The sequence below is a fragment of the Palaemon carinicauda genome, chromosome 39 (assembly GCF_036898095.1).
Source record: "Palaemon carinicauda isolate YSFRI2023 chromosome 39, ASM3689809v2, whole genome shotgun sequence".
In the NCBI taxonomy this organism is placed as follows: domain Eukaryota; kingdom Metazoa; phylum Arthropoda; class Malacostraca; order Decapoda; family Palaemonidae; genus Palaemon; species Palaemon carinicauda.
The window spans coordinates 57,607,243-57,629,742 of record NC_090763.1 but is presented as its reverse complement, the minus strand read 5'-3'; the positions used below and the strand labels follow the sequence as shown (position 1 = coordinate 57,629,742).

Here is a 22,500-nt window from a genome sequence, read left to right as displayed (position 1 = left end):
TAAAGAAATGGAAAAAAAACATTCTTGCACAGATAATCAAGTAAAGAAATAGAAAAAAAGACATTCCTGCACAGATAATCAAGTAAAGAAATAGAAAAAACACATTCCTGCACAGATAATCAAGTAAAGAAATATAAAAAACACATTCCTGCACAGATAATCAAGTAAAGAAATGGAAAAAAAAACATTCCTGCACAGATAATCAAGTAAAGAAATAGGAAAACACATTCCTGCACAGGTAATCAAGTAAAGAAATAGAAAAAACACTTTCATGCATAGATAATCAAGTAAAGAAAAAAAAAACATTCTTGCACACATAATCAAGTAAAAATTTAGAAAAAACAAAAGCAAATAATGGAACACGTGCGTGTGATCATTACATCAGTACCAAATACCTAAACGCAAACTGTCAAAGAGTAGATGTGACACTATAGTCAATTCTTTTTAGTGAGGCAGATTTGCACCGACTCGCAGGGATGCCCCTTTAGCTCGGAAAAGTTACCTGATCGCTGACTGGTTGGACAAGGTAATTCTAACCAATCAGATAACAGGAAACTTTTCCGAGCTAAAAGGGCTCTGCTGGGAGTCCGTGCAAATGCGCCTCATTAAAAAAAATTGAGTATAGTAATGAAATCTAGATTATTACTGACCGGTATTCTAGCGTAGGACGTCAGCTGAAGCCAAGACTGGTCGACCTCACTTCGGTTTTCGGCGTCGTCTCTGTGCAAGTGAACGCTGAGTTCATCCTGCCCGTTCCCTCCATTGATTCCGTAGGACGTTTCAGAAGCCTGACGTTTTATTCGCCCCGAAGTCCTGCGACTCACCAGGGGCTTCTCGACTGCTCTTCCAGAAGCTACAGGCGGTGGGTACGGAGGAGGGTGAATGGGAGGCCTTGGGTTCCGTAGGGCCTGAACCTCGTTCAAAGCTAATAACTGTCCTTTCAGAAGCTCCACCTCTCTAATGATGAAGTCCTCCCTCTTTCCAGTCTCCATCGCCTCTCTGTCGAGCCTTATCCTGACGATTTCCAGGCGGTCGTAGAGGAAGAAGAAGGACAGCGCCTGCAGCAGCACCAGAGCACCGAGGAGGAGGGAGAGGAAGGGGAGTAGCAATGGTCTTACTCGGGACCCGAGGTAGGAAGTGGGAGAGGAGGAAGAACAAGAGGTGGAGACTCCAGAGTAAGAGGATGGCGGGATTAGTAAGGCTTCTTTCATGTTGGCAAAGGCCTGAATATTCTATTCACGCTATCACACACTTGTATAATTCTATATATTTCCTCTCCTTCCGTTAGTGTGGCTTATCACTCCTGTTTTGTCAGTCATTCCTTTTCAGAGTCATTCAGTTCTTCTCGAAAATCTCTCACTTTACCATTCCATGTCTCCTCATATGTTGAAGGTTGCTGAAAAGATACAAGATAAATTGCTTACTCATACTATCAAATAATAATCGTTACATAATATCATAAGCATCATTAATATCATCAATTATTAATGATAATTACAATAATAACAAATGCTACCGTTTCTAGGCAACTGCAGGGCAAAAGGCCTCAGACAAATCCTTAGTCATATCTAGGGTAAGATCATTTTCATCACCCCGCTAGCCACTTCAAATTGGTGATGTTGGGAGATTTTAGTCTGATCGCTCACAGCAAACCAACCTAGTATGGGTTGTCCTGACTAGTACACCTCGATAAGGTATCCCCACTCAGAAATGGTAAACAAGATGATTTATAATACTATAAATTAATTGTAGTTATTTTGTTATTTATAATGAAATCCAATTCTCAAGAAATAATTAGCCTCCTGGCTAGTACAGTGGTAACGTATTCGCCTCGCATACGCATGACAGCAGATCGATCTCCGCCTGGCACCGTGAGTTTAAGCTGTTTACTGGGGAGGTCACTGCTGTGGTTGGGCACCACAGTGGGGGGTTGGGCTTGCCCGGCTGACGTTCTGGTGAGCATATATCATGATGAAATTGGAACTGAAACCAGACACCTTTACCTTTTTACCTTCATGCAGCAATTAGGTGTTTTTCTTACGTGTAATCGCAACAATTAGGTGTTTTTCTTACGTGTAATCGCAACAATTAGGAGTTTTTCTTACGTGTAATCGCAATAATTAGGTGTTTTTCTTACGTGTAATCAAGTTCAAAGCTACACTTCCGGTCCTTTGGCTTTAACATTTCAAGCGTCAAAGAATAAAGATACCTACTGTACATATCCCCTGACCTTCTACTTGATCGGCCGAAAAAGTCTTCAACCAATTTCCCCCTGGTGGTGAAATGAGGAGGCAATCATATTGGGCTAATTAGAAAAAATATAGAGGATAATAATCGTGTATATGTACAGAAAAAAACACATCTGGCAACTGAGCATCAGCTGATTCCATCGGAGGATGGTAATGATAAATAAGAATTTATGAAATTAGGAACCAGTCATCTCCCCATATAATAAAGAGCAACGTCTCTCTCTCTCTCTCTCTCTCTCTCTCTCTCTCTCTCTCTCTCTCTCTCTCTGCATTGCCAGACGTATGAGTACTCGGTCTCTCCCTGTCCCTGGGGTACGGGAAAAGGAAGTAGTCATACCCTGGTGAGAAGTGGTACCTCGGGAGGTACACTCGGAAACCACAATCTCCCACAAATTGCCCAAACTCCTGGACTGTAGTTAGGAAAGGGGGAGGGGGTGGGAAGGGTTGAATCTGTGTATGTGGATATTTATCTAAACATTTAGCCGTCATTTTTAACGGGTCGTGTACACTAGTATTGGTATAATTAGAAAGAATGGAGAGGATAATAATCGTTTAAATGTACAGGAAAAAACGCACATCTGGCAACTGAACATCAGCTGATTCCAGTACGGCAACGATACCTGAAAATGAAACTACAAAATAAGTCATTTGAAATTCTAGTGTATTGACTCGACTGCCTAGGGAAAGAACACTATTGAATTAGTGAATACATAATAGCGTGCGTGGGCTGACACGGCCTTCATTGGACTTACATTTTGTTTCTCAGATGGAGAATTGTAATGTTTTCATTATTAAATATTAAATATTATTAACTTATGCCTTAGCAACCTTTTTCTTTACTATGATTTATCCTTCGTTGTCTTGATGTGGCTAGCATCCCGAAGGACTTTTCCTTTGGGCGTCGTTACATCTTTATTTCAAAGTAATGCTTAAAGAGGATCCACCTACACGCAAGGCTATCTATTATTAATATTATTACTAGTGTATCCAAACCATCGGAAATAATAGTTAAATATTTAGATAGATATGCACACACATCCCAATCTCACTAGGGTATGACTATTCCCTGCCTACTGAGGTCTGGGAGAGTTGACGGTGACCGGATTATACTCGTGTGTGTGTGTATATATATATATATATATATATATATATATATATATATATATATATATATATATATATATACACACATATATATATATATATAATACATGTATATATATATTCATATATATACACACTTATATAATAGATATATATATGTATATATATAGATATATATATATATATATATATATATATATATATATATATATATATATATATAGTTATATAGCCAGACAATTGCTCTTTATTATATAAGGGAAATTATATTTATATTTATTATTATTATTATTATTATTATTATTATTATTATTATCATTATTATTATTGTAAATATCTTGTTATCAAAACTGACAATTTTACTATAATAAAAAGGTAAAACATTTAAAAGTCGCAAATGATTGCCGAAGGCATAGAACCTATCAGTACACTGTAGTACAACGTTCAAGAAACAGTACAGAAACATAAAAGAACCCCGCCTGAGTGCCCTCTCAACCCAAGCTGGAACCTGGGTAAACCAGGGATAGGCTGCTCATGATTTCTCAAGTAGAACTGGGGACCTCATCAAAACCTGTGGCCATATGTAAAAAGGAAGGTATGTTATGTTTACTAATGAAATCAATAAAGCCGTAAGCACTGTTTAACACCAGAGGTAAGTCACATAAGATTCCACTTTGTATTTCAATATAGTTGTTATTCTTTACACAGTGCTTTGGATATAATTAAGTAGAAACATGTTCATAATCTGTTTCATTTAATTACTTTTGTTGTTGGAACACGGTTTCCTTAATCTTCTCTTTTTCTAGCCCAGAAAGAAAGAAAATGATCATCAGTGCTGAAGAAGCATACGGAAATAAAGTGAATACAGGTATTTATATGCAATTTCAAATTTCTTGTTTAAACTTTCATGTAAAATTATAAAATCATATTAAGCCACGCATTCTATAGGTATGTTACATTCATATTCGTGGTTAGCAAGCCGAAATATTACGCCATATATACCAATTCAAAATTGAATTCCACATTAACCACATGAAATTACATTTACAGAATTTTTCTTTTTATATGGTCCTTGATAAAAAGAAATAGGGTTGTAGCTTGGCTAGTAATAATAATAATGCTTCTCCAACTAGGGTTGTAGCTTGGCTAGTAATAATAATAATAATAATAATAATAATAATAATAATTCTAAAACTCCTTATTTTTAGTAGAATTTGTACCAGTGTTATTTTGTAACAAAAAAGCTTCAAGACAGTACATTAAGTCACGCCTTAGAAAAAAGGAAACAGTTGGACATAGGACTTCCTCGTACACCTTACTCAGAAGAAGAGCACCCTGTTACACCACCACTAAGTGGAGAGTTCCTGTATGTAGCCCCACCAACCCATGGTGCCATCCCAGTTTACATTTATATGTTTGGTTACTCTCCGTGCAGTAACGGTGTGACATAGTGCACTTGAGCCGTTTACTGGGGAGGCCACTGCTGTGCTTAGGTACCACAGTGGGGGGGGGGGGGCCTTGCGGGACTGGAACTGAAACCAGAAACTTTTAACCTTTACCATCGTTCAACGTACTTATTTCCTTTCCTCACTGGGCTATTTTTCCTTGTTGGAGCCCTTGGGCTTATATCATCTTGGATTTCCAACTAGGGTTGTAGCTTCGCTAGTAATAATGCTAATAATAATATCAGTGAAGAGAGGCTGGGCACGGACTAGACGACGGCAGATATAATAGTGCAGGATTTGTAGACTATTGTACCACCCGTGTGTCACACGATCTTACATAGTTCATTTTGTGTATATATTATGCTTGTATCTTCGCTCTTCCCTCGCACCAAAAAGAACAAGAAATTTCATGTTCAAAAAACAGACACTGTTACAGATGAGAAAAGCAGACATGTTTATTCTGGTTCTGTAACAGTGTCTGTTTTTTTAGATAAGGAAAAGACAGCTGCATTCTTTCATAAACTTGTTATTGTTATTATCATAGTAAAGTTATTAGTTCTGTAAGTATTTTCACGTTGTAATTCATATTTTCATTTGATACTTATGCTAACCAGATCACCTGAATCCAATGTGCATGACCTTGACCTCTCTTTCTAGGTCAAAAAAATATATTGCAGGGACATAACTAAGTATTCCAAAGTATTCCAGCCTCGAATCCTCATTCTTATTGCAATATGATGAATAAATAATTTCAACAATCAGTTTATGAGAAATGGAAAAATATTTGAAGCTCAAAAATTGATTGTGACTTTTGCGGTAAAATTTCCAACATTAACTTCGAATTAAAAATGCACATTAAAAAGAATTCATTTGAGTAAATAAAAAAAAGGTTTGAAAAATAAAAACAATAAATAGAAAGAAGTTTTACAACGCTTAATAATACCACTTAAAGCACTAAATCATTAAATTTCGTATTAATTCATTAAAATTCGGAAAGTCCATATTTTGCATAAAGAGATGAGCGGCAAATTATCCATGAGATTGAGACGGAAACTTTTATGAAAAATTGTAAAGAAAAATAACAGAATAAATTATTTCAATGAGGCTATAAAGCCATGTATTACGCAACAGAAATTAACTTAATTCTTTTTCTGCTTAAATAAAAGATTTAAAAAAGGATTATTTTACTGTATAACAATATGGATTGCATTCGTTTACGGTATATAAAATAAACGCTTTTCATATTAATATTATCATTATTATTATTATTATTATGATTTTACTTACTAAGCTACAACCCTATTGGAAAAGCAGGGTGCTATAAGCCCAAGGGCTCCAAAAGGGAAAAATAGCCCAGTGAGGAAAGAAAACAAGGAAAAACAAAATATTTTAAGAACAGTAAAACATTAAATTAGATCTTTCATATATAGACGATAAAAACTTTAACAAAACAAGAGGAAGAGAAATAAGGTAGAATAGTGTACCCTCAAGCAAGAGAACTCTAACCCAAGACAGTGGGAGACCATGGTACAGAGGCTATGGCACAACACAAGAGTAGAGTACAATGGTTTGATTTTGGAGAGTCCTCCTAGAAGAGCTGCCTACCATAACTAAAGAGTCTCTTCTACCTTTACCAAGAGGAAAGTGGCCACTGAACAAATACAATGGAACTATACTGAAAATATTTATATTTGTAATTACATTCTCGATGGTTTTTTTTTTTTTAATCTATTCCTTTTTCCATTGCAATCTCGCAATTATCAAAATTATTATCAAAATTATTGAAACTAATCTTTACTAAAATTATCATCATTATTAAAAATACTAAAATTACTATTATTATTAGAATTATTATTATTATCATCAAAATTATTAAAACTATAATCTTTATCAAAATTATCATTATTATTTTAAATATTAAAATCATTATTATCAAAATCATAAAAATTATTATTATTATTATTATTATCATTATCATCATCATCATTATTATTCAAATTCTATTCGAATGTTCATTAAATGTTATTTCGTACCTTAGTGAGGTATGTCAGTTTATACGCTTACATATTATTTCAAATCTTTTTCTATTCTGATAAAAATATGATCTTTAGAAATATAACACTTTAATTAGCATATTGCAATGACTATGATAAAACATTTCTGTAGAAAACTCAAACAGTTTGCAATCTTCTTGATTTCTGTTATTGTACGTTTTTTCTGATTTTTTTCCCACTTGCGGCTTCCTACTAGCTTTCAAATGTTACGATTCTGCAGGATCTGTGGAGAAGATTGGGGGAGTAACCATCTATGGTAGAGGGTAAGCTAGAAAAAAAAATTTCTTTCCGTAAACCATAAAGGACTTTCCTCTGCCTAAACACATTGTGTAAAGCTTCCAGCTTTTATGCTAAACTGTCATGCACAACCTAAGTATGCAAATGACAAAACGATCATTGTAAATATCCGTTGTTTAAAAATAAGAAAGGATGCGTGTCTTAGCCTTCAAAGAGACAAATAAAGACAGGATCAATGAACGAAGGGACTCCAAGTCTTCAAGGAGTTTAAGGAAGATTGGATTAGAGAATGAAGAGTATCCTAGCCTTCAAGAGGATAAATAAAGACAAGATCAATGAACGAAGGGACTCCTAACCTTCAAGGATATAAATGAAGATTGGATTACGGAATGAAGAGTGTCCTAGCCATCAAGGAGATAAATACAGACAGGATCAATGAGCGAAGTGACTCCTTGCCTTCAAGAACATAAATGAAGATTGGATCATTATGGAATGAAGAGTGTCCCAGCCATCAAGGAGATAAAGACAGAATCAATGAATGAAGTGACTCCTAGCCTTCAAGGATATCAATAAAGATTGGAATACGGAATGAAGAGTGTCCCAGCCTTCAAGGAGATGAATAAAGACAGAATCAATGAATGAAGTGACTCCTAGCCTTCAATGATATGAATGAAGATTGGATTACGGAATGAAGTGTCCTAGCCTTCAAGGAGATAAATAAAGACAGGATCAATGAATAAAGGACTCCTAACCTTCAAGGATATAAATGAAGATTGGATTACGGAATGAAGAGTGTCCTAGCCTTCAAGAAGACAAATAAAGACAGAATCAATGAATGAAGTGACTCCTAGCCTTCAAGGATATAAATAAAGATTGGATTAAGGAATGAAGAGTGTTCTAGCTTTCAAGGAGACAAATAAAGACAGGATCAATGAACGAAGAGACTCCTAGTCTTCAAGGAGTTTAAGGAAGATTAGAGAATGAAGAGTGTCCTAGCCTTCAAGGAGATAAATAAAGACAGAATCAATGAATGAAGTGACTCCTAGCTTTCAAGGAGTTAAACGAAGATTGGATTAGAGAATGAAGAGTGTCCGAGCCTTCAAGGAGATGAATAAAGACAGGATCAATGAATGAAGTGACTCCTAGCTTTCAAGGATATAAATAAAGATTATATTTTGGAATGAAGAGTGTCCTAGCCTTCAAGGAGATGAATAAAGACAGGATCAATGAATGAAGTGACTCCTAGCCTTCAAGGATATAAATAAAGATTATATTTCGGAATGAAGAGTGTCCTAGCCTTCAAGGAGATGAATAAAGACAGGATCAATGAATGAAGTGACTCCTAGCCTTCAAGGATATAAATAAAGATTATATTTCGGAATGAAGAGTGTCCTAGCCTTCAAGGAGATGAATAAAGTCAGGATCAATGAATGAAGTGACTCCTAGCCTTCAAGGATATAAATAAAGATTAGATTACGGAATGAAGAGTGTCCTAGCCTTCAAGAAGATAAATAAAGACAGAATCAATGAATGAAGTGACTTGTAGCCTTCAAGGATATAAATAAAGATTGGATAACTAGAGTATAAGGTTAGGCTCAAGTAACCACTCGGTGACTCATTTAACAATACTTCTCATTATTTTACTGGTGATTGCTGCCTAAGGAAAGATGTACGGAATCAAAGTTGATGAAAATCTCATACTTCATCCTAACTTCAGAAGTGGAGTTTGCTCTCGTATTATCATGCATGTTTTTAAACTGTCTCGGATCAACTCTGATGTAAGGTTTCTTCATGGCTGAGTAATTTTTCGCGACAAAGCTATGATGTTTTGCACTTGCAGTGTTTCCAAGGGAGATAGAGCGTATTAATACAAGGGTCCTCAGACCTTACTCAGATGACATGACCTTCCGCTTATGTTTATCCCCAAACTAATATTAAAAAAAAAACTATCCAGCGATCACATGCATGTTTTTGTATGTACGTGTATATGTTTAGATTTAGCAGGCCTTATTTTAACACAAGTTCGTGCTACTTAACAGCTGTTTAAGACTATATAGATTTGTATTAGTTTGTATTAGTGTGACACAAGCAATGTAGCGTATAATGAAGATTGTTTTTAATATAATTAGTAATATGAAAAGTTTGAAATGAATAACCATTATTAAATGTTGACAGGATCACACGTTACGTGTTTATCAATGGAGAGAGAGAGAGAGAGAGAGAGAGAGAGAGAGAGAGAGAGAGAGAGAGAGAGAGAGAGAGAGAGAGAGAGAGAGAGAGTAGAAAATCATAAAAAAATAATCTTATAATACCTGCCCAACCTCAAAAAAAAAATAAAAATAAAGAAAATAACAGAAGAACTTCCCAATCACCATCTTCCATGCCGTGATGGCGCAGAATAATAATGGAAAAAGGGAAGAATGTGGGAGAGCATTTGGTGTGACTCTCCCCGTTGAAGTATCTTCACATTCTTTACCTGTAGCCTCGAGTCACCTGCCTCGAGTCACCTTCCTTTATCTCGCTTTTTTTGTTTTCTCCTTGCTGCTGCCTCGGGGCCAAAGGGGACTTTTCGAATGGGGGAAAGGGCCGTCTGTTACACGCCTCTCGCTTTGGAATAACTCCCCACCTTTCTGACTAAATGCGTTTGTTTACATCTTTCGCCATCGCTTCGTTGGGGAGCGTTGTGTTTCAGTCTTGGGGTTGTTTGTTTGTTAGTTTAGATATTGTGATTAATTAAAATGTTAACAGTCGATTTATACGAAAATTCGACTAAAGGTGGGTCTCATAGTTGGCAACACTGGATTACATTTTGGGAGAAATAAGAACACAACTTTTTGAGAAAGGGAACATTCTTGGGGACTCTATTACTGAGTTTTGATGGAGGTTTACGATCTATGAACTCTTCAAATGTTTAAACGTCGCTCATAAATGGCAGAGGCAAGGGACAGTGACATTGTCCTAGCAGGATAATACCCTACAGACTGACCCTTTATACATAATATCAGCACCCAAACCCCATCTCCATCGAGATAGGGCTAGGGAGGGCCAGGCAATGGCTGCTGACTCCCCATCCTAAGCTCACAAAGATGATAAAGTTGCAGCCACTACAAGAGACTGGAGATTGGCCGGGTCTCGGACTCCGGTCCAGGAGAACGTAAGGCAGGAACGTTCCCAATAGGCCACCTTTACTATTTTAGAAGTCAACTGGATTTTCTTGTTATCATTATTATTATTATTATTATTATTATTATTATTATTATTATTATTACTTGCTAAGCTACAACCCTAGTTGGAAAAGCAGGATGCTATAACCCCAGGGGCTCCAACAGAGAAAATAGCCGAGTGAGGAAAGGGAAAAAGGAAAATAAAATATTTTAAGAACAGTAACATTAAAATATATATCTCATATGTAAACTATTAAAACATTAACAAAATAAATAGGTAGAGAAATTAAGTAGAATAGTGTGCTTGAGTGTACCCTCAAGCAAGAGAAGTGTTAACTCTTAACAATATTTTCATATGTAAAAGAACAGATTTAATAAGATATATATATTTAATTCTGCATTTTCCTTTAGATTAAAACGTTGCTTATGATTGTATATTGTCTTTTAAACTAATGAAACCTGTAATAAGTAAATACGAATAAGTAACAACGCACATAATAATAATAATAATAATAATAATAATAATAATAATAATAATAATAATAATAAGAGGGCTAATAATAATAATAATAATAATAATGATAATAATAATAATAATAATAATAATAATAATAAGAGGGCTAATAATAATAATAATAATAATATTAATATTAATAATAAAAAACTAAATAATTTATTTCATCGGACTGAGAATCATGATAAAAGGATCTCTGGCAACGACACGTCTGAAATATGAACTGATGAGACCAAAGCGTTTTTTGAAATCGGATTAAATTGCTTAATGGGGACATTGGCCGGGAGAGCGATAATGATGGTGATTACGGAAGATTTATCATTCTGATTCCATGTGGAAAACAACGATGGGAATGGATTAATTATTAATTGGGACCAGTGTACGCGACCTTCAAAAATTATGGCTAACTATTTAGATGGATATGTACATCCACGCACGACCCTCTCATCAGGGTATGACTACTCCATCTTTTCCTACCAGAGGGACGGGGAAGAGACCGAGCAGTTATACGGCTGGCAATGCAGCTGACCGTTATATATATATATATATATATATATATATATATATATATATATATATATATATATATATATATATATATATCTATATATACATATATACATACATATATATCTATATATACATATACATGTATATATATACATACATACATATATATATATATATATATATATATATATATATATATATATATGTGTGTGTGTATATAGCCAGACACTACAAAAATTATCTTATTTGGCATAGTGAAATTGAGCGTATATTTTTTCCACCAAACTTACTCCGTAATCAATCAAAATATATTATAATTCATTAATATGCATCGTTTTGGTAAAATCAGTTAAACTGACACTTGCTTAGCTTAACAATACTACATTGGATCCTTCTCTCTTGTTACGATTCATTTTCCCTTTGCCTACACATACACTGAATAATCTGACCTATTCTCTACATATTCTCCTCTTTCCTCATACACTTGAAAAAGTAACATTACCAAACAATTCTTCTTCACCTAAGGGGTTACTGCACTGTAAATGTTCACTGGCCACTTTCCTCCTTGTAAGGGTAGAAGAGACTCTTTAGCTATGGCAAGCAACTCGTTGTTCTCTACTCTTGGGTAATGACATAGCTCTGTACCATGGTCTTCTACTGTCTTGGGTTAGAGTTCTCTTGCTTGAGGGTACACGCTATTCAATCTTATTTCTCTTCCTCTCGTTTTGTTAGTTTATATAGTTTACACAGGAGATATGTATTTCAATGTTGATACACTTCTTAAAATATTTTATTTTTCCATGTTTGCTTTCTCACCGGGCTATTTTCCCTGTTGGATCCCCTGGGCTTATAACATCCTGCTTTTCCAACTAGGGTCGTAGCTCAGAAAGTAATAATAATAATAATTTTGCTCAAGTGAATTGAAACATATACGCAGATTTCTAATTATCTGCTTTAGGAAAATTTGTATGATAATGCAGAAGTTATCATTGCTACATTTTTTTTTTTTTTTTTTTGCTTAGAATACAGTTTTTCATTATGGAGAATGACAAGAAACACTTTCAAAACAAAGATTATGTAGCATTATTATGAATGTTTTTTACAAAGTAAAATTACAATTAATATTTTTTTCAAATATATTTATGATAAATTACCATACATACATATATATATATATATATATATATATATATATATATATACACACACATGTATATATATACATATATAATGTGTGTGTGCGTGTGTGTGTATATACATATATACTTATACACACATATATACACATATATACAGTATATAATGATATGAACGTGGATATTCTCTTCCCATGTGGAATTATACATTACTTTGGAGGGAGAATATGCTAATCTATGTATTTTCAGAATATCTAACCATTCAAGGAAATGCTTATCCATTAAATCAGTAAATGGGAACATTAAGCATAAGAACCATTACAATATAGAAAAGTGGGGAATAAGACCAGCAGAGCAATTAGTCCTTTCTTAGGGGGGAAAGATATAGATGTTACTAAAAGAAAAAAAAATCCCAAAATTATATATTCTTGAGAAGATAAGGACTTCTATTGAAAATTATATTGATTACGTATATATTGATCGATCTATCTAACTACCAAAGGACTTCACCCAATTTTGGGGGTTAGCTGATATAAAAAAAAAAAAGGAGTTATTTTTTTCTCTCCGCTCCTCCCAGCCTGACGAGGGATTCAGCAGAGTTTGGCTGGTACTGCTAGAGTGCCACAGCCCCCACCCTCCCCCATCATCCACCGCAATTAAGTTTCATATGCTGAATCCCCTACTGTCTCTACCTCAGCGGTCACCAAGGCGACCGGAGGAAGCAGGAGGGCCTATCAGAACTGCCTCACAATCTCTCGACATTCATTCCTATTTTTAGCACGCTCTTTTGCCTCTCTCACATCTATCCTCCTAGACTGATAAAGAAATAAATATTTTTCTGGATAAGGAAGGTTTGTGGTTTTAATTGCTGTGTGAGTAATTCATAATCAATTTGTATGTACAAAAATGTTTTTGACGTTAAAGATAAGGGTATTGTCAGGGATAAAAATCATATTTACAATGAAATGAGGGAAAGCCGAGATATAAGAAGAAATGTATGGTATATGCATTGTTAAAGGATAGGGAAGCTTGTCCGAGTTACTATGGCCATCTTATCAGTAAAGAGCAGGTGGAACCAATCAGGAGAACTAAGAACATGGGGAGGGGGGGGGGGGAGTGTGGGGCGTCAGCAGATTAAATGGATAGATGTGGTGAGGAGGGATATGGTGGGACTGGGCGAAGAAGATACAAGGAATAGATATAAATGGAAAAAGTTGGCTCAAGCGTCCGAACCTGCTATATAGTGGGATTAATACGGTCGAAAGAAGAAGAAGAAGAAGAAGAAGAAGAAGAAGAAGAAAAAGAAGAAGAAGAAGAAGAAGAAAAAGAAGAAGAAGAAGAAGAAGTTGGGAATAAAGAGGCCATATGCAAGTTATTCTTTCAACAAACTCAGAATATTCGTCTGTGAACACTAGGATACGAGAGTGTCTCTGGTACATATTCGAGTCTCGGAGATCTCGAAGAAGAAGAAGAAGAAGAAGAAGAAGAAGAAGAAGAAGAAGAAGAAGAAGAAATAAAAAATGTTGGGAATAAAGAGGCCATATGCAAGTTATTCTTTCAACAAACTCAGAATATTCGTCTGTGAACATTAGGATACGAGAATGTCTCTGGTACATATTCGAGTCTAAAAGATCTTGGAGAAGATTTGAGTTTTGATTTAGTGAATGTTAGCCATTTCTGATGGTCAAGGGATGTGTAAAGTCTAGGGAAAGACGAAAGATGATGTGAATTTGTTAGAAAAGAAAATAGGGACGAGAACAGAGGGAGATGGAAATAAAAATTCAATAATATCCAGGAACAGAGAAGACATAGTTCTGTTTTTCAAAGGGATTAAAAAGTTTGGCTTCAGTTTTTATTTTGTTTCCTATATTTTAATATGATTTTAGTTTTTATTTCATGTTTTGTATTTCTTTATATTTTAACATACTAGCTTTTTAACCTTATGCTATATCTTAAATGTACCTTGTTTTTATTTAATCTTAATTCTCATTAATTACGTATAATACGATTGTCATAATTTCAGCGGTTTTTTTTTTTTTTTTTTTACAGTTTTCGGTCGTTAATCCTAGCCCAATGATAAGGTCATTTCCTTAGAAAACCCATAAATCAAATTTTCTCTCTGGCCTTGACAATATTAATCATCATCTATAGATTTACATAAGTAAATAATTTTACATAAATAAATGCATAAACCATCTTTTATATACGACTTTTTCACTTATAAATGTTATATTTATCATTGCCAAAGAAAAACTAATTTGAAATCATCAATTTACTCTTTCAAATTTAGTCGAGTGGACATACCTTAACGTGGTGACAGGTTTGTGTATCGACATGATCAGCAAATCTGTACTAGTCAGGGCAGCCAATACTAGGTTAGTTTGCTGTGAGTGATCAGACTCAAGTCACCACCATCACCAATCCGCAGTGGAAATGTCTAAGGTAAAACCGACTGCATTTGTTATTGCTGTTGTATATTTTGCAGAAATTTTATCATTCTACCAGGAAGTTTTTTTTTTTTTTTATTTTTTTTTTTTTTGGGGGGGGGGGGGGTCGGTGGGTATTGTTACTACATTGTTTCGTTGACAAAATTTTCATTTATTGGCAGAATGGATTCCAAAGCTTCGCGAATCTATTAATTCTGCAAACATTAAAATATTTATATAATCAAGAATTTAATTTTTATCTATAAATATTTTTTACAATTTCGATAACAGAATGGCATTTGAAGTGTTCTAAACGACGATCAATCATTGTATTTTATTATCATCATTATTATTATTATCTCCAATAGATTTAGTAGATTTGAGAACAAAGCCTTCAGAAAGATATTGGGAGTTGAATGGCAGGAAAGGAGTAGAAATGAAGCTATAAGAGGGATTAATCGAGTGCCATGATAATGGGTAGATGGAGATGGTTTGGGCATGCTCTTCGCACTCCCTAAGAGATATTAGTTTACCAAACGTTCAGCTAGGCTCCACAAGGCACTAGAGAAGTTGGAAGACCCAGACCTACATGGCTGAGGACTATGAAGCGCAAAGTAGGAGATGATGAATGGAGAAGTATTGAATTTAAAGCTCAAGATAGAGATGACTGGCGGAATCTAACCGAGGCCCTTTGCGTCAGTAGGCGTAGAAGATGATGATGATGATTAATATCATTATTACTACTAGCTAAGCTACAAACCTAGTTGAAAACGCAGGATGTTATACGCCCAAGGTAATCAAATTCAAGAAAAGTAATATTTAGACATTCTAGATGGAACTTTTAAAGTTATTCTTTTGTCATATATCACTGCTTGAAATGTGGACAACTTTTCTCCGTGTAAGAATATCAAAAGACATTATTTACCAAGTGTATAGGCATAAAAAAATGATTTATCTAGTCACGAAATCTGTTAAAACTTTTCGACCATTGTTTTCCATTTATATGTTAATCAATGACCAAGGTTTTAACGGAACTTTTGAAAGAAATTATTCGTTTGCTACATATTACTGCCTGGAAGGTGGACAGTTTCAATTTTTTTTTTCGTGACTAGTAGGCTATGCTACCTAACCCCCATAAAAACAAGAAAAACAAATAAACTATATATATATATATATATATATATATATAGTATATATATATATATATATATATAGTATATATATATATATATATATATATATATATATAAATTAAAATTTGACCTCCCTGTTCAAGATATCAAATTGCACTATACCTCAACGGTCTTAACGTCACTATGTAAAACGATAGCAACTCCTTCGCAGTTTCAGTTTCAGTTTTAATAATTTTCTTTTTTTCTTCCTTACGTTCCCCGTAAAATCCAAACCTTGCCTCAAATCTTCCCACAATACCAAAATCCAAACCTTGCCTCAAATCTTCCCACAATACCAAAATCCAAACCTTGCCTCAAATCTTCCCACAATACCAAAATCCAAACCTTGCCTCAAATCTTCCCACAATACCAAAAACAGGAGTTTTGTTCTGGATTCCTTGCTTCTTCAGTGGCGCTATTCATTCTTTTGTCCGCTCTTCCAATTGCGATCGGAGCGATACGTTTCCCCAAAGGACTACTTATTCCCTTTTAAGTCTGTAATCGCCAGCCACAGATGGTTCTTTTCCACAAAGGCTCTCGGGAGAAGCAAATAAATGCTAGTTTTCGATTTCTTCAAATAAATCTCGCTGTTCATTCTTTAACTAAAGCGTAGAAAGCCGTGTACATATTTCGTGCTTTATTCATATATATATATATATATATATATATATATATATATATATATATACATATATATATATATATATATATATATATATATATATACACACACACACACACATATATATATATATATATATATATATATATATATATATCACACAAATAGGCTATATATTTTAATACATTAATGTCTGGATTCTCTCTTATACCTCGGGATCAGAGTCCCAAGAGGGAATCTCTCAAATACAATAGCTTCTGACCGGCCGGGGAATCGAACCCTGGTCCAGGAAGCTTGTATGACAGTGACATAGCACTTAACCGTGAAAAACACGTCTAAATGTACAAAATTTCTCATATATATATATATATATATATATATATATATATATATATATATATATATATATATCTTAGTGGGTTTCCATATATTCTATATGGAAAATGAAGGAAGAGGATATCAAATGGAAAGAAAAATTACCTGTGATTAACGGACAAGTTTCCAAGTTTATTGTTCGCCAAGAACCGACCCATTCAGTTGGAAAAGTCCCTGGCTAACAACCTATTCGAAACCCGTTCCATACTTTATAATAGTATATGCAACCTCACCATTCCTGTGAACAAAGGATGGGGGAGCCTATAAGTCTACCTTCTGAGTCATCAGCAGCTAATGCCTGGCCCTCCCTGGTCCTAGATTGATGGAGAGGAGGCTTGGGCACTGATCTTCTGTTTATATGGTCAGTCTCTAGGACATTATCCTGTCTCTTGCCTCTGCCATTCATGAGTGACCTTTAAACTTTTAAACAATGTACAAACAATATATTTGGCTTGTATGGGACACACTCTAAAGTCAAAGTAAATGACGAAACCGATATTTGAGAATAGATTAAAAGATTTGTACAAAACTGTAGTTTACGATTTAAAATGTCGAAGGAAATTTCGGTAATTTCCATCTTCCATACACTTTACTTCAACAGATCTATTGCGTGTGCGTTATAGTCTTAGCGAACCTTATGGCATCATGGGCTCTTCGTACTTAGCTGGCTTTTAATGAGCTAATGCATGCTTTCCGCTAAGCATTGTAACATCCACATTCTAATGGTACACAATGATGCTAAAATGCCTAATGCCAGTCACCCTACCTAGTACTAGGCGTGCTACCTAATCCCATTTGTTATCTATTACCAATCAAACTACCTATACTCAACTTTTTTTTAATGAAGCAAATGTGTCCTTTTAGCTCGGCAAAGTTTCCCACTAGTTGATTGGTTAGAATTATTTTGTCCAACCAATCAGGTAGTAGGAAAATTTTCCGAGCTAAAAAGGCCCCACTGCGAGTCAGTGCAAAATTAATGCGCCTCATTAAAAATATTTAGTATAATGGCTGTTGCACAACCTACAACTAATCCAGCTACCTTATACCTGGTGCACTACCTAATACCAATTGCTACACAGTACCAGTCACAGTAGCTCGTGCCTGTTGTACTAATTAGCAATAATCGCGCTAACTAGAGCCAGTTTCGCTATCTAGTGTTTATGATGGCTGTGGGTTTACCTCAAGAGAACCCTCGTGACCAAAGAGGCAAGAAATCTAAAGAAAGGACGAACTTAGTGCCAGTCACACAATCTATTATCAGTTGTACTTCCCTTAGTAGTGAAACTACCTAATATTTTTACTACCTGGTACAAGTCTCACCACTATCTGATATTAATTACTGGAGTCTATCTCTTCAATCGAAAATTGTAGAACAGTCTTCCTTGAAGAATTGTGGGTGTCAATTCTCATTGTTTCATAGATGTATCACAACTTTAAAGAACACTGCACCCCTGCTTAAGTGTTTCTTATCTACGTTTCTGTTTATTGCTATGCTACTGCAACCATACCATGGCATTAATATAAGAGGGTCGAGAAATAAAATCTCTAAGTCTCGGAACTCTATGTACCGTCCTGAAGCTCAGGGGTCAGAGTGGTTAGGCTCAGTCAAAAGACCGAAAAAATCAACACACAATCACATTTCATAGAATTATATTTGTCTCATGTCAGGATCAAACCCAGGACACATGTAGAATCTTACCACTACAAAAACAGAGGCATCTTTGTGTAATTGAAAGTTTTCTCATCTATCTGTTAGAGGATCCAAATTCGTCTTGTAGGTAAAAAGGTTGGCTGAATGACTTAAACAGTAAATTAGGGAATTAATAATAAGACCATGGTGGCAATAATGGGCTGGACTAAATACATTATCCCTCCAAATAGTACTGCCAGAATCAGAATGCACAGACTTGTCTGGTCCGGACCACCTTCTCTAGGAGAAAAGCACAACTACAGTGAAGTGAGTGCGATTCATAAGAAGTTTGATTTTGGTTATGATTCATTTTAATGTGTTGTGTGGTGGCCGATGCGGTAACGTCCCTGACTGGTGAACGCCAGACTGGGGTTAGAGTCTCGCTCAAACTTGTTAGTTCCTTTGGTCGCTGCAATTTCACCATCCTTGTGAGCTAAGGATGGCGGGTTTGGAGGAGCCTATATGTCTAACTGCTGAGTCATCAGTAGCCATTGATTGGCCCTCCTTGGTCCTAGTTTGGGTGGAGAGGGGCCTTGGGCGCTGATCATAATTATGTATATATGGTCCGTCTCTAAGGCAATGCCACCGTCCCTTGCCTCAGCCATTCATGTGCGGCCTTAAAACCTTTAAAGATACAGATGATTTGCTGGTTCAAGATGTAATTTCTTACTGTGACAATGTATGGTACAACACAACATTTCAACAAGCGTATTGGGCTATATTGGTTGCAGATTAGCCTTGCCATGTGCATGACAAGGGCACTTGCTGCTACACACCCCGTAAAAGGGTATTGGTCGTATATAAATATATAGAGTACTATAGTTATGGTTAATATTATAAATAATAACAATATCCCCTATATAATATAGAGCATGTTCCTCGAGATATATATATATATATATATATATATATATATATATATATATATATATATATATATATATATACAGTGTATATATATATATATATATATATATATATATATATATATATATATATATATACAGTGTATATATATATATATATATATATATATATGTGTATATATATACATATATATGCATAATTTCTTTCCTGTCCCACTGAGCAGCATTACCAAATGTATGACCACTCGGTCTCTACCCGTCCCTTAGGAAGGGAGAGGGAGAGTAGTCATACCCTGGTGAGTACATATCTATCTAAATATTTAGCCGTACACTACGACGACGACTACTACTACTACTACTGCTACTAATAATAATAATAATAATCCTATGTAATTCATGATACATTAAAGGTAATAACTGCTTCAGCAGCGTTGAATTTACGAAAAGTCTTCTCTAGACTTTTAGTGATTTTCTTTTCTCGCGTACTGCATTCTGCCAGTAGGGAGCGGTAGTAAATACCTAAAGTAGACCTAAAGTAGACAAAAATTAGACTGATATTCCAGTCTTCACGTCCATAAATGTACGTAGGTTACTACTACAAGGGCTATTCTAAGTTAGTTGTTGCCCTTCTGGGTCGTTCATTTTTTTTCCATCATGAGGCTCAATACTACACAGTATTCTAGAAGTTTTATTCCAGCTGTTACCAAGTTGTGGAATGATCTTTCTAATCGGGTAGTTGAATTAGTAGAACTTCAAAAGTTCAAAGTAGGAGCAAATGTTTTTATGTTGACCAGGCTGACATGAGTCTTTTTATTGTTTATATATGACATATCTGTTTTTGACATTGTTAATAGTTTATATGGGACATATCTGTTTTGACGCTTTTACTGTTTTTAGAATGATATATTGTTAATTTATTATCATCATTTATTTATTTCCTTATTTCCTTTCCTCACTGGTCTATTTTTCCCCGTTGGAGCCCTTGGGCTTATAGAATCTTGCTTTTCCAACTAGGGTTGTATTTTAGCTAGTAATAATAATAATAATAACAATAATATTACCCGCAATAACAAAATAATATCATTAATATTCATAACAGTGGTAGTATGAAAATCAATAAAATTAATCCTTTATCACTACCAGGAAACTGTAAAGCAATTTCAAAGTAAAATCTACAATAGAATAATGCTAGCCTTTATTATATACTCACTTTGTCATTCTTTCGTGTCCTACTCTACTCCAGCGAGTAGAGTATTAATTAAAATTTCATTACCTAATAGGTACCTGAGGAATTAGGCCTACCTGGGTTATTGAATAGCTTGACCCTTTTTTGCCTTGCTTATATGACCTATGACCTATGACCTATGAGGCCTGGTTATTAGCACCGTTGTCTATCATCTGCCAGGTACTGGGTTCAATCCAGATTTGAGGTAAAATAAGAATAATAATAATAATAATAATAATAATAATAATAATAATAATAATAATAATAATCATGATTATTATGATAATAAAAATAATAATAATAATAATAATGATAATAATAATAATAATAATAATAATAATAATAATAATAATAATACACCAGGGCACACTATTCTATATTATTTACATTGCCCTTGTTTTTTTTTTTTTTATAGTTTATATAGGCAGAATTTATTCTAATGGTGTATAATGATAATAATAATAATAATAATAATAATAATAATAATAATAATAATAATAAGGATAATAATAATAATGATAATAATAATGAAAATAATAATAATAATAATAATAATAACAATAATAATAATAATAATAATAATACACCCGGGCACACTATTCAATATTATTCATCTTGCTCTTGTTTTTTTTATAGTTTATATATGAAATATTTATTTTAATGGTGTATAATAATAATAATAATAATAATAATAATAATAATAATAATAATAATAATAATAATAATAATAATAATAATAATAATACACCCTGGCACACTATTCTATATTATTTATCTTGCTTTTGTTTTTCATAGTTTATATATGAACGATTTATTTTAATGGTGTTACTGTTCTTGAGATATTTCATTTTAATTGTTCATTACTTCTCTTGTAATTCATTTATATCCTTGATTCCTTCCCTCACTGGGCTATTTTCCCTGTTGGAGTCTCTGGCCTTATACCATCCTGCTTTTCCAGCTAGGATTATTGTTTAGCTACTAATAATGATATTAATAATAATAATAATAAAAATAAAAATATTAATAATAATAGTAATAACAATAATAATAACGATAATAATAATGATGATGATGATGATGATGATAATAATAATAATAATAATAATATCAATAACAATAATATTAATAATAATAATAATACATACATACATAGATATACCAAGGCACTACCCCCAATTTATTAATACTAATATTAATAATAATAATGAAATTACTATTAATATTAACAATAACATCAGAACCATTTCGCAATAAAAGAAAAAAACATTCTTTGTAAACGTATTGACACAAAGGCTGTTAAAGCCATTCATGCCTTGGATACTGAGCGATCAAAGTGTTGAGCTAAAACATCACTCAAAGATGTCGTATCAAAACAATTGGGAAACACAGCTGTAACGAATCTCTTAGATTCGCATTGATAACACTGAGATGTGTCACTCGACTTGTGTGTGTATATCAGTAATACTCAGATGTGTCATTCGATTAATTGTGTGTGTCTATCAGTAATACTCAGATGTGTCATTCGACTAATTGTGTGTGTATATCAGTAAAACTCAGATGTGTCATTCGACTAATTTAATGTTTTAAGGTCGTTCATGAATGCCAGAGGAAAGGGACAGTGACAATGCCCTAGAGACTATCCATCCCCTATCCACCCAACCTACGACCAGGTAGGGCCAGGCAATGGCTGTTGATGACTTAGCAAGTAGAC

The 22,500-nt window shown here is 34.2% G+C and overlaps 1 protein-coding gene across 2 annotated transcripts in view; it reads right to left on the bottom strand.

Moving 5' to 3' along the window:
- The window catches only part of LOC137631208 (uncharacterized), a 360,284-nt gene that overhangs the window by 184,088 nt on the left and 153,696 nt on the right, over window positions 1-22,500 (bottom strand). For both annotated transcript variants that reach the window (XM_068362956.1, XM_068362955.1), the window contains exon 2: window positions 651-1,396. In XM_068362956.1, coding sequence (XP_068219057.1) covers window positions 651-1,211 — 561 coding nt within the window. In that variant the 5' untranslated portion in view covers window positions 1,212-1,396. The remainder of the gene's footprint in view (window positions 1-650; window positions 1,397-22,500) is intronic.